Source organism: Montipora foliosa, chromosome 14 (assembly GCF_036669935.1).
Source record: "Montipora foliosa isolate CH-2021 chromosome 14, ASM3666993v2, whole genome shotgun sequence".
NCBI lineage: Eukaryota > Metazoa > Cnidaria > Anthozoa > Scleractinia > Acroporidae > Montipora > Montipora foliosa.
Window position 1 is genome coordinate 1,222,612 of NC_090882.1, and position 12,414 is coordinate 1,235,025.

At 38.6% G+C, this 12,414-nt stretch overlaps 2 protein-coding genes across 2 annotated transcripts in view; one reads left to right on the forward strand and one right to left on the reverse strand.

Annotated features, from left to right (window-relative positions):
- LOC137984327 (uncharacterized) lies at window positions 1-6,760 on the forward strand. Its single transcript, XM_068831477.1, has 3 exons — window positions 1-582; window positions 3,338-3,428; window positions 5,331-6,760. Exons 1-3 carry the CDS (start codon window positions 28-30, stop codon window positions 5,510-5,512), a joined length of 828 nt encoding a protein of 275 aa, XP_068687578.1. The 5' UTR covers window positions 1-27; the 3' UTR covers window positions 5,513-6,760.
- Window positions 6,761-7,573: 813 nt separating this feature from the next.
- The window catches only part of LOC137984326 (atrial natriuretic peptide receptor 1-like), a 41,694-nt gene continuing 36,853 nt past the window's right edge, over window positions 7,574-12,414 (reverse strand). Inside the window, exons 19-21 of the mRNA XM_068831476.1 lie at window positions 11,563-11,661; window positions 11,100-11,191; window positions 7,574-10,296 (exon numbers count right to left, since the gene is read on the reverse strand). Coding sequence (XP_068687577.1) covers window positions 10,189-10,296; window positions 11,100-11,191; window positions 11,563-11,661 — 299 coding nt within the window. The 3' untranslated portion in view covers window positions 7,574-10,188. The remainder of the gene's footprint in view (window positions 10,297-11,099; window positions 11,192-11,562; window positions 11,662-12,414) is intronic.

The window sequence follows — 12,414 nt, forward strand, 5'->3', positions numbered from 1 at the left end:
GCTCATATCGCTCATTATAAAACGGCGATGTTCCCGAGAACTATCCTCAAGTTTCAAGCAAGATGGTCCTTCTTTCTTACAAAATCACTGTTTTTTCGACGTTGCGTTACGCAAGTTTTGATTGCTCACGTTGGTCCAAAGCCAAGACATTTTTGCCAATACAGTGTTTGGTTCCGTAAGAGCTTGCCCAAACTAAAGATGGATCAAGAACTGTTCATTTTCTCATTTAGAGGTTTAACTACCCGAAACTGCCATCAGAAACCAGATTATACTTCATTAAACCAACGTGAGCTCAGCTCAAAGGAAAACGAATCAAGTGCTTTTGCGTTCTTGAGTGGACCTGAGTATATTGATAGGAAATCTTGTGAAAAAGTTCGTTCTGGTTTTGCGGAGTACACTCTTAACGAGGATGGTTACATGAACATTCAAGATCTGGTTGATTTTCTTAAAAGGGAGAATGCAATGGATATTTGTGTGATAAGAACTACTGGAGACAAAAGAAACTATGTTGATTACTTTGTAGTAGTCAGCGGCGTGTCATCTAGACATCTACGTGCAATGGCAAAGAATCTTGAGCAACTGGTAGGTGTCAATCACCACTTTTTTATCTCCGAAATTCAAGTCATCTTGGATTCGTTACTTTCTCGGTTAAGAAAACTAAATTATTTATTGTATCACATGCTTGGCTGTTGTTCAACAGGCAAGCAGAAACACAGGCAATTTGTGAAGATCCAGAAATCTTTTATTCTAGAACAAGTTACCATTTTGTCCTAGAATAATGTACCAATAGGCCTATTGCATAAATGGCGCAGAAATTTGAATAATAATACTTACTATGTACTCAAGTTCAAGAAAAATGTTGCATTTCTGATTGGTCAATGACAAATGCATAAATAGGTTATGGAGTGCAATACGGAAGTTGCTATGGAAACAAAGCAATGGAGCAATTTTGTTGAGTACAGAATCATACTAGAGTATTTGCGACTACATGTACCCTCACTACAGAGCACGAATTACAAAAGGAAACCTGGCTAATTTCTCTAAATGTTTTTCCTGCGGAGATTTACCACTGGTATGGGTACCGATATAATAAGGCTTATTTTTTGGATGTCAATTTTTGGATTATGGCCATTACCATGACAACATCACATCTAATGACAGGCAGATGGATTCCTATTTTTGGTCTAAATTCCTTAATATTTATACTTTCCTTTGGTGATTTTTTTTTGTTCTTTGCCTCATTATGGAAATGATATTGCCTGACATTGAGGTGGAAAAAGATCAAGGTCATTCAGACGGTTTTGCCAATATTCTGCAATTTGTCATTTTAATTTGTAAATATATTTGATTAGCTCTGACAGATTTTGACAAATATTAGGATATTTGATAGGAACTGCATGTGGTTAATTTTACAGATTTGGTCACTTTGATATTACAAAAGTCAGAAAAACATGTGTGATTCAGGCTTTACACGCTATACTAGTCAGGGCTTTTGATAGGATGCGGAAAAAGATCGAAGATTATGCGGAAATTTTTGGCCATGTTATGCGTAAATATGCGTTGATTATGCGGAAATTTAAACAATTTATAGAACTAATAATTGGGCCCGTCCAATGTATTTACATGCTTATGGTAAATCAGGACTCGAAATTGCGACCAATACAGTCGCATTTATGACTGAATTTTTTCCCTTTGCGATATCGCCAATTTGCGACCAGCTTTCACCGTTAAAATAAAAGGGTTAGTAATCGGCATTTTGCCGAACGTTTGCTTAAGTAAATAAAGCGATAAAAAAATATTTTGTTTCTCGTCATGAATAATATTTTGTTTCAATTCAGAGATATAGAGCAAAATTGTGATGTGGTTGAACCACGATCCATTCCCTCAATCATTCACCATTTTCAGCGGTTTTTCTACACATACGTATTGCGGGCTCCTATTTTGTTTTGTACAACTTCATCGCAATGATTCTCCCTACTTTACAAATGATCAATTTAATCTGCTACTATAACTTGCTGCTAAATTTTCATACCTTGTTGCATCCTTTTTAAAAAGTTAGAGCCTAGGGTATGTTATGAAAACGGTTTAACTAGAGTCCAGGCTCATTGCCGAAAAATGCGTAGAAACTGCTTACAAACTTTCATCTTGCAAACGGAAATTATGGCGTGTTTTCTTCAATGTTCAGGAAAATAATCTCTTTGGCTTTTGTGTTTGCTGAGGATGGTAAGCAGCTGCTTTATCACTAATATCAGGCATTTCTTCAATTTTATGCAGAAAATATCGTAATTATGCGGAGGATGCGGATTTTACGGAATCATGCGGATCCGCATCGCCGCATCCTGTCAGATGTTTATGACTAGTGCCCAGCTTGCGCGGTCTTAAAACTCTAGGGAGCCTCCTTAACAGTGGAGCCAGGGTACCTACCAGCTATACCTTTCTTTAGTACTGTAAATTAGAGGGTAAAGAAATGGGGACCCAAATTCCTTCATAATAATTTGTTGTTGTTGTTATTATTATTATTATTATTATTATTATTATTTATACACATGAGAAATGAGATGTTGATAGAACCCACTGGGAACTTGGAAAAATCCGAGCCCCAGATGGGATTTGAACCCATGACCCTCCGTGATCTAGTCGGATGCTCTACTGGAGACTCTATGGCGAGCAAGGGTGAAATGTGGGTCTTTGACTCGAGCTGCATCACGCAGCTACAGAGTCAAAGGACGACTGACAGCATAGCTGACCGCTGGCAGCATAGCTCATAGCTCATATTATTATTAAATACTTGTGAAATGTTCGTGGCTAGTCTGATGCGGCGTTTCGTCTCGGCCAAGAGACAACAAAAACCTTTAGAATTCAAAGGCAAACTCGTTGAGCATCGCGCCCAAAGTGCTGTTCGCAAATTCTAGATGTTGACAGTCTGGCCCTCTATCGCAGAAGGATTCCCAACCATGTAATCATGAGTTAAATTTATACAAAAGCAAACGCAAAACTATTGACAATATTATTATTATTATTATGATTGCTGTTTCAGGCACTCAAGACAACTTCGGTTTAATCACTATGATTGACAAAATGATAAAACTTAGTGCAATGTTCTTATATAAGTGAGATCACACCAAAAAATAATAATTATTACATTGTACTATTGCCTGTGAAAAACAACAGGAGTTCAGTTTTCGTTGTTATAGTAATATCACTAGTACAGTGAAAGGAAATTTTTCTGAATTATAAGGACAATGTTTGTGGTTTGTGGTTTCTACATTATACATGTACATGTGTGCAATAAGTTCATTTTGAATTCAACTTTTTTTACAGTGCGTTTTTTTTTCAGTTCAGAGGTCATGAAGTACGTGGCATTGGCAGAGATGGCCATGTTGTAGTTGAGGGCTTAGAGAGTGATCACTGGGTGGCCTTAGATATTGGTAATCGCTTTTACTGTAACTCATACATTTTATTAATAATGTGCAGTGTGATTGGCCAAATAAGAAGGCCAAACTCCTAAGCTCACTTGATTGTGCTTGATTGTGAGTACAACTACATTGTCAGCATACAGTATATGAATACCTCTTACTAACAGACTTTGAGGTCCTTACTGTAATTTACAGGCCAAGCTTTTTCCCATTGATTTATGGAATTACGAAGAAGAAGTGATTTTGGGAAATATTTAATTATAAAAACCTGCGATATAACATATGTAAGCATTTTTAAAAATACTAAAAACTTGGTTGAAAACTTTGTTAAAAAACAACAATGTTTTAACATTAGCTAAACGTCATTATCAATTCAAAATTATTTGAAATTTGCAAACTATAAATACTAAAAGAGCAATAGTTGATAAGGAGCCTGTATGGTGAAAGAAAGGAACAATGAAAATAAAGCAACAAGTTTTATACGTATGGAGTCCGTCTGGATACTCAAATTAGGCTTGAGACTCTTAATGAGGAGCATTTTGTAGACTAAGCAGTCAAATTTGCCCCAGTGGCACTTTCTTAAGGCCTTTAATTTGGCATTCTTTCAAAAGATCTTTACTGCCGTGAGCTTACAAAAAATGTTGACCAATAATTTGCCGAATTTTTGTTGGTGAAGGTGTAGCACTGTATACCCAACATAATGTGCATCGCACAGATCACATTTGAAGTAATAAACAACACATTGCTGATTCACTACTGCTGGCTTGATTTCTTTGGGTTTGAGATCTTGCCTTCATTTTTTGCTCAGGAAAACTGGTTGTACTAAGATTGCTGGGTTGCTTTTAATTTACACTTTCACAGTCATGCATGTAATGCATGTAATGAATATAAATGCTACAATTTAAGTCTCTCTTAAGTGAAGCTAGGATCCTCCCAGTTATGAACGCAATTTTTGCAATTGTGTAAAGAAGCCTGAAAAATTCAGGACTTCAACGGGGTTTGAACCCGTGACCTCGCGATACCGGTGCGATGCTCTAACTAACTGAGCTACATGTATGAAGCCACTGATGTTGGGAGCTAATCATTTGTGGGTTCCAATGTTCCCGTGAGGAATGAATCAACGATGAAATGATATATGAAGTGGATCATTATATGAACTGCAGATATGAAATCATTGAAGCTATGATCCTGGCAGTTATGAATGCAATTTTTGCAATTGCGTAAAGAAGCACCGGTATCGTGAGGTCACGGGTTCAAACCCTGTTGAAGTCCTGAATTTTTCAGGCTTCTTTACGCAAATGCAAAAATTGCGTTCATAACTGCGACGATCATAGCATAGGATCACTTGATTTCATATCTGCAGTTCATATATGATCCATTTCATATATCATTTCATCGTTAAGTCTCTTTGTTAAAGACAATGTTACATCGTGCCTATGCCCTAACTTTTAATACGGAATGTGACAAATTGCGTTCTGTATTCAGTCGCCTTGACTATCTGGTTTGCCTAATTAATTCTACTATTAACAACTTTATTTTTCACATTGCCTCAGAAAACAGGGCATTAAATAACACCAATGGCAGTGCCACAGTGATAATTAGTCTTCCATTCAAAGATCAAGTGGCTGCCAGTGTGGTCTGGAAACAATTACGTAATTTTAGTCATAAGATTGGTGTTACAGTACAACTGGTTTTAGTGAGCAAAAAATTAGGGCAAGATCTCAAACCCAAAGAAATCAAGCCATCAGTAGTAAATCAGCAATGTGTTGTTTATTATCATGTTGGGTACTGCAGAATAGTGCCAGCTAAATCAGCCAATCACAGTGCATATACTATCTGAGAGATATAACAAAGATGAATAGCAAATCACATCAATAAATTAAAGTGACCCTCCTTTTTTTTCTCGTCTTTCAGGAAATATTGTTGTCCATTTCTTTCTCCCTGAAGTGCGAGATGTTTATCAGTTGGAAAAACTTTGGACCCTTGGTCCAAAATATGATGACCAGTCAAAAGCAAATCTTGAATATGAGAGTTTTTTACAAGCTACTGAATTTGGAATAAGCCTTGATAAGGACTCCAGTATTACTGATGGATAGAATGCAAGGAACTGTCCATGCTCAAAGTAGTTGTTATGATGATTCCAGAAAGTCAAAGGGATGCTTTGCTCTGTGGCGTTTGTTTTTCAGCTTTGGAAATGGATAGAAACTTTCTATACAATGTAGCTACCAGGCTCCGGTTGTTCGAAGGGGGGATAGTGCTATCTGCTGGATAAATAATTATCCACTGGATAACTTAATTGGTTTTGCTGGTGTTTGTCTGCTTGATGGTGATTTATCCAGAGGATAACTTGTCATCCACCTATGGAACTTGGTAGACAATGGTGACTTTGTGTTTCAAGTTTGGTGGATGAAACCTTACAGTATGCTAAACAAGGGAACTTCGATTACCACAATGGAGCAATGGTGGCTGAAGGTTTTAGGTTGTCTTCAGGGCAGGTACTGTACGGAAATCCATATTTTCTGTTTTCTTCACAATATTTGCATTGATATACCCTGAGTGAGATATGATCCTACAGTACATATAAAATGCATCATTGCATTACTGAAATACATTTAGGATGAAAAAGGTATTGGGACTGTCTCTTTGTGACAAGTTTCTAAGGAGATTTCTTAAACGGAGTTCAAAGTTTGTTCAAAAGAACCTGTTGCAAAGTCATTGAAATCATGCACACCACTTTTGATGGAGGCTAAAGAACTGGCGTACTCTTTGCTTTGGGAAGTGGTCTTCACTGTGATAGCCTAGGGCTCATGTTAGTGCAGTATATGTCACACAAAGTAAAAGTGCTTTTTATACACATGTTGATTGGTCAAATTAGAGGTGGGTAGCAAATACTATTCAACTCAAATACTCAAGTAGTAGGAGGAAAGTATGGCTTCCTTTAATTTTTTGGACTGAGAAATTTTTTGGTTGTTTGTCATTAACTACTCATTCACTTTGAGTGGTACAGCAAAAAAGGATTCACCTCAGCATTGGTGAAGGGGTACTCATTTGATTGGATGTCCATTTTTTATCATAATTGACCCATTGACCCCTGGGAGTGAGACTTTAGATTTACTCTATCTTATGCCAGACGATTTTACTCGTCAATGGATTATTAGGCCTTCCTGGTGGTATTTTTTTCATTTTATTTTCATGTTGCCGGCAGTGAATCCCAGCAGTGAACTTGCCAAAAGAAAGTTGTATCATCTGAGTGACTCTAGGACCTCACGGATGAGCTTTAGGGGCAAAAATGTAAACTACATGTACTGTACTCTCCAGTGACAATGCAAGGTTGCACAAAAAGCCATGTGAAGAATTGCCTGGTTTTATGAATAATGCGCCGATCAACACGAAACTTCAACATCCCCCTCCCCCCCTTCCCGTCAAAGCCCGGGCATTTGAACTTTTGAAGATTGGATCGTTCAATCGTTGGTCCCCCCCCCCCCCCCCCCCCTCCCGGCATAAACCACAGGGAATAATTAGGGAGCAATTTTCACGCACATTAATTATTTGCTTTTGGACGAAACGCAAATGAAATTATTCCCTAATTTCATGAGTATACCATTTGGTCAGCTATTAATTAGCCTCCCACGGTACAATTTTTTGTTGCATGCGACAAGCTTACGACAGGCCAACGACATGACTTAAGTTTGTCGCAGCATTTTAAAACATGTTTTAAAATGCTACGACATTTCTTCTGACGTACTCAACAATCGTAAATCATTTCGTGGGCCTGTCGTAAGCCGTTGTCGCATGCGAGAAAATCGTACCGTGTAAATCGGCCCTAATAGGCCCATAGGGATTCGTCACGTGTTCCTCTCCCACGTGCTCGTGGGAGAGGAACGCGTTAGGGCCGATTTACACGGTACGATTTTTGTCGCATGCGACAAGCTCACGACAGACCTACGACATGACTTACGATTGTCGCAGCGTTTTAAAACGGGTTTTAAAATACTGCGACATTTTTTGTGACGTACACAACAATCGTAAATGCATGTAAATCGGCACTTACGAATCCCTAAGGGCCGACTTAGGGCCGATTTACACGATACGATTTTGTTGCATGCGACAAGCTCACGACAGGTCTACGACATGACTTACGATTGTCGCAGCGTTTTAAAACATGTTTTTAAATGCTACGACATTTTTCTGACGTACACGACGATCGTAAACCATGTCGTGGGCCTGTCGTAAGCCGTTGTCGCATGCGACAAAAATCGTACCGTGTAAATCGGCCCTAAGAGAGTCTGCGTGGGAGGCTAGCTATTAATATGATCGGTGACAAATTACGATCAAAAGAGGCCATTTTGGCACTGTAGGGAAAGTTGCCATGACAACATAGTAATCGTAATTTCACATATAGGTAATAGCATGATTAGTGTTGATATTTGGCATAAATACAACAAGTGATGTTTTAAAATTGTTATACATAATTTCACGATCCGTTGGGCGATTGAAATTTGGGACAATTTTGAAATACCACGAGTGGTATGTATGCCAAATATCACACAAATAATGCTATTATTTGTATATACTACAAGCCGAGAGATTCATGTAACGTGAAGAACTTTTGCAACTTTTTGTCGAATTGTTTTGCTTTGTAGACGAGCAAATTGGTTTCAAAGTTCTTGTTTTCGGCCCAGCTGGTCCAGACATGGAGCCTGGTCGATGTACTTTTCTTAGTATTTTGGTTTTCTGTATTTTCTTTTAGTTCTTGACTCTCCTGGATTTAATCTTCCCGCCATTTAGTTCTGTAGAGTTTTGTCAACTTTTTAATAAGTTTTACTTTTTTTGTTTTGTTACCATAGTAACTTTCGATTTAGATTCTGATTTGAACGGTGTTAAATGACGATTTTGCTAGTTTGTGACGAGGATTTTAACGAAGGTCATTTGGATTTGCCATGTTTGAAGCTTCTGTAAATACTTTCGCGCATCCTTTGTACCGCTCGTGTTTTAAGGGAATAGAGCGTTTTCACTCGCGTGACCAGCAGCCATATTGGATTACTGAAACAAAAGGAAGTCTTTGCATAAAAATAGAGTTCAATTTGCTATTTTCGAAATATCAATATTCAGCTTGATAGTGAGGCAGAGAGGACAAAAACAAGAGAAACAAGTTGCATATATTGTCTTCGTCCTCTAAGCCTCTCTTTCAAGCTGAATTTTAATCTATCGAAAGGGGCCTATTCCCTGAGGGTTACTTTGGTACACCATCATGGCCGCCACTCCTTTGTTTTGGAACACCAACATTGCCGCCGTGACATCATATGAAAACGCTCTATAGGAAGAAAGTTCAACGGGTACAGAAAAACTCTTTATTAAAAATCAAATTTACAAGAGAAAATAGAGAATTATTGGTATCTAAAACTAATCGTCGCCAAAATACGTTGATGCGATCATAAGTTAAAACTCTCTTGCGCCAATACCTATGTATCCAAAAAATCTATTTTCGACCGTAAAGACTAATAAGCCATTTTTAGCGGGAGGGCATTGAAGTGACCTTTTTGCTAGACACTTTTGTCATCAAATCGCCTCTTTTAACGTCATACGAATTTTCTTACCACTTCGTGACATAAAAATGTTGGTAAGATATTGATCAAACTTCACTATGTCTTCTCTTCGATCTTTCGACTTCATTAAACCTAGGGAAGCCAGTTTTTCTTAACTCGCTACCCTGTCACGATCAACCTGAAGGCAGAAGGGCCACTCCAGTTTGATGAAACAGCCAATCCTGCCCAGACAAACATGTACCAAAATGTAATAACTCTGAATTGCGATTAAGGCTTCGACGATATCGTGGATATCAGTCAATCTAAAGGGTGTCTTCGAAAATAGAACATCATGTTTGACACGTAACATGTATGAGAAGTACGAGTTGAAAAATAGTTTTACTTTGGTGTATGAACGGTTGCGTTGGAGTCTTTTTCTTCGAGGTAGGCAGAGGGAGGCGGCAGTACTTTGTGTTAGTATTTAGTGGATTGGTGAAACAAATGAACAAAGGACCTTGGAGTGCATAGAACAGAAAATTAATTTTCAGTTTACCGCCCTGAAACCGTATTCGCAAGCACGTTAAGAAGATAAGCGTTAATTTGTTATTTTTTTCCCAGCGAGACCAATTCGCTATCTTGTGAGCCTTGCTAAGACGCCTTTTCATTTCTACCCGACTTAACTTCTAAGTACCATCTCTACTGACTTAAATTAGAGAGATCAGCCAGCATTAGACCCTTCTGTAAAATAACCTCTTGCATTCGGCCTGATTTGTCTACCCAACAATCTCGTCAGAACTGCACTTTCTGTGAAACAGTCACTGTTTTTTGACATCTTCAGAACAAGCCGTCACGTCAATCAAATTTGGGCTCTCAAATCAAACGTCAAAATTAACGTACGTATAATTTACATTTGTACCATACAACAGGCCTTTTGATTGAACTGCTCGTAAATGTTTAGAAAAGACCATGAATACGACAATCTTGAAAACTTCAGTCAGAGGTATTTTGCTTGCTGAAACATTACACACGGGGCCCGTGCGCTTTCCTTTCGTCCAAAAAAATGCCAGTAAATTCGAGAATGTTTCCCTTCAGAACTTTTGCTTCCAGTCTTGAACCATTTTCCTCTCCCAGAGATCGACTCAACCGATTTTGACCGCCATTTTACAGAAAGGTCTACTGCTGTAGAAAGTGATTTGTTTACTTATTCTGAGTTCCAAATGATGCGACCATAAATACATCCATAACAATTATTTAAAAGTGTGTTCCTCCACTCCGGCTTGAAGGCTCAGGTCAGGAAGAGGTTTGTCAAATCCATCTCGTCCCTTAAGCCAATAAGTAATTTTCGTGCCTTTCCCCTGAAAGTTAAGTAGAGAGACAGCTGTCAGTCATGATCCATAGGCAGGTAACTCAGAAATGCGAAGAGCCCTTCATTTTGGCCGGTTGGTTTTTTTCCCTTTCCATGTGACAATTTATCCCGGGTTCAATTCCTTTTTTTGACCTTTGGAAACGCGGATTTTGAGTTAATCGGTCTATTTGGAAAATCGCTTACCCATCATGCAACGGTCAGGGACCAGTTGCTCGAAGCCTGGTAAGCGCTAACCGTTGGTTAAGAAGTATCGAAACCTATAGGTTTCCATGGTATTTATCGCTGGTTACCGCTAACCGTGCTTCGAGCAACCCGGGCCAGGCCAATCGACTGGTATTTTCTACAGGTTACAGCCCACAGGTCATTGTTTTACCAATACATGCATAAAATCTAACCATAGGCCTAATTGGGCCTAAATAAAAGCTTTTAGTCCTAAAGGTTAGCTTTTATGAATAATTAGGATACTTTCTGTATTAGTAAAACAATGACCTGTGACATATGAAAAATACCAGCCGCAGGCCAATGGGAACTGGCCAGCACACTGTAAACACCGTAAATTTCCGAATATGCCCGAGTCAATAGTGATAAGTAAATTTCTGAGAAATCTAAGAGATAACTTGCCATCGCCGTTCTCGAGGTAATTTGGAAGATTCTGGGGTTTCCGTTCTTTTACTACAGAGCTTTTGGATTTAACCGCTGTTTAGTTTCAAGTTGTCTTCGTGCCAGACCCTTAAATGAAGTCAAATTGCTGGCAATGACAAAGAGGATATTTTGATTAAGCATGACGCCCACCTTCATTTCCACTGCTCCTCGTTCCTCCAGATGGTAGCCACCGAGCTGATCAAGAATAACTTTGCATTCAGAGCTCACATGGATGCATAAGGCTAAATTGAAAATAACGTTGTTAGTTTGCAAAAAAGGCTACTTAGACCTCTTTCATAATGGCGGCCAAATAAATTATTCTTTTGTTTTAATGCTAATAAGCCCTACTAACCTCGCTACGACGAGCAAATTTCAAAAGAATATTTGCTTTCAAACGAGGGCAGTAGGTCTAATTAACATAAATACAAAAGAATGTAAAGTTGGTCGCCATTTATGAAAGTGGTCTATACAGTTTTATTTATTATGCTATCTTGACTTGGGATCGAAGCTATCCCGCTGTAAAATTTGGAAGTGTGAAAAAAGAATTGCGTATTCTTGATCAAAGTTACTGGTAACCATCCCCTAGTAATGTAGGTTATAAGTTTGAGCTTACCAAATCCTGACGACTCCATTCGAGAGGCATAGTTGACTGTGTCTCCAAAAAGACAATAGCGCGGCATTTTGAGACCTACTACACCAGCAACCGCAAATCCTGAAAATAAAGAAAGGCAAATTTCAAAATCAAAATTTTATTGCCAATACTGATGATACTAAAGATGTTGATGATGGTAAATATGAACGTTATTTAGGATAAAAAACTAACTTTGTCTTAACTGGCGGCAATCAGTTCACCAAATCAGCTCTTTACTGCTATTTTCATAATTCTGCTGAATCTCACCTTCCAGTGCCAACCGCCAAACTGCGTTTTGGCTTCCATCAATCGAAGCTAAGCCGAAGCTAAGCCGAGAGTTGACCCGAAATCAGTTGATGCGTGACATAACCTACCAATCAGCATCTTTGGTTGTCACTGTATACTCGACGCCGATGAAAAGCGATGGAATTTGTACGAATCTCTTTACTGAAGGACTAAAAAGATATCATAATGGTATTCGAGCTGTGAACTAAACGAAAACTTCAATTCACGTCGATCCTCCCGGCTGTGTTCGGAAATTTGATTGATGGAAGCCAAAACGCAGTTTGGCACTTAGCGCTTAAAGGTGAGATTCCGCAGAATTATGAAAATCGCACTGAAACAAGTACAGGGCGTCAAGTGACACTAAGAAAATAGAAAAATAGGAAAGACAGTGGCCAAAAGTAGGAAAAGATAGGAATTCTCACACGAAACGAGGAACAAAATTGGAAGCTTTCCTTGAATTCTATCCTCTTAACAAAGCCAATAACAGCCCTACAAAAATTTGGTTTTATCAACGGAGTTGATGATATAAATTGGCCACCGTACAGAGAT

Coding starts and splice junctions, on each gene's coding strand:
- LOC137984327 (XM_068831477.1), top strand. CDS start 28: ATGTTCCCGAGAACTATCCTCAAGTTTCAAGCAAGATGGTCCTTCTTT. Junction 583..3,337: donor CAAAGAATCTTGAGCAACTG/GTAGGTGTCAAT, acceptor TTTTTTTTTCAG/TTCAGAGGTCATGAAGTACG. Junction 3,429..5,330: donor CTGGGTGGCCTTAGATATTG/GTAATCGCTTTT, acceptor CTCGTCTTTCAG/GAAATATTGTTGTCCATTTC.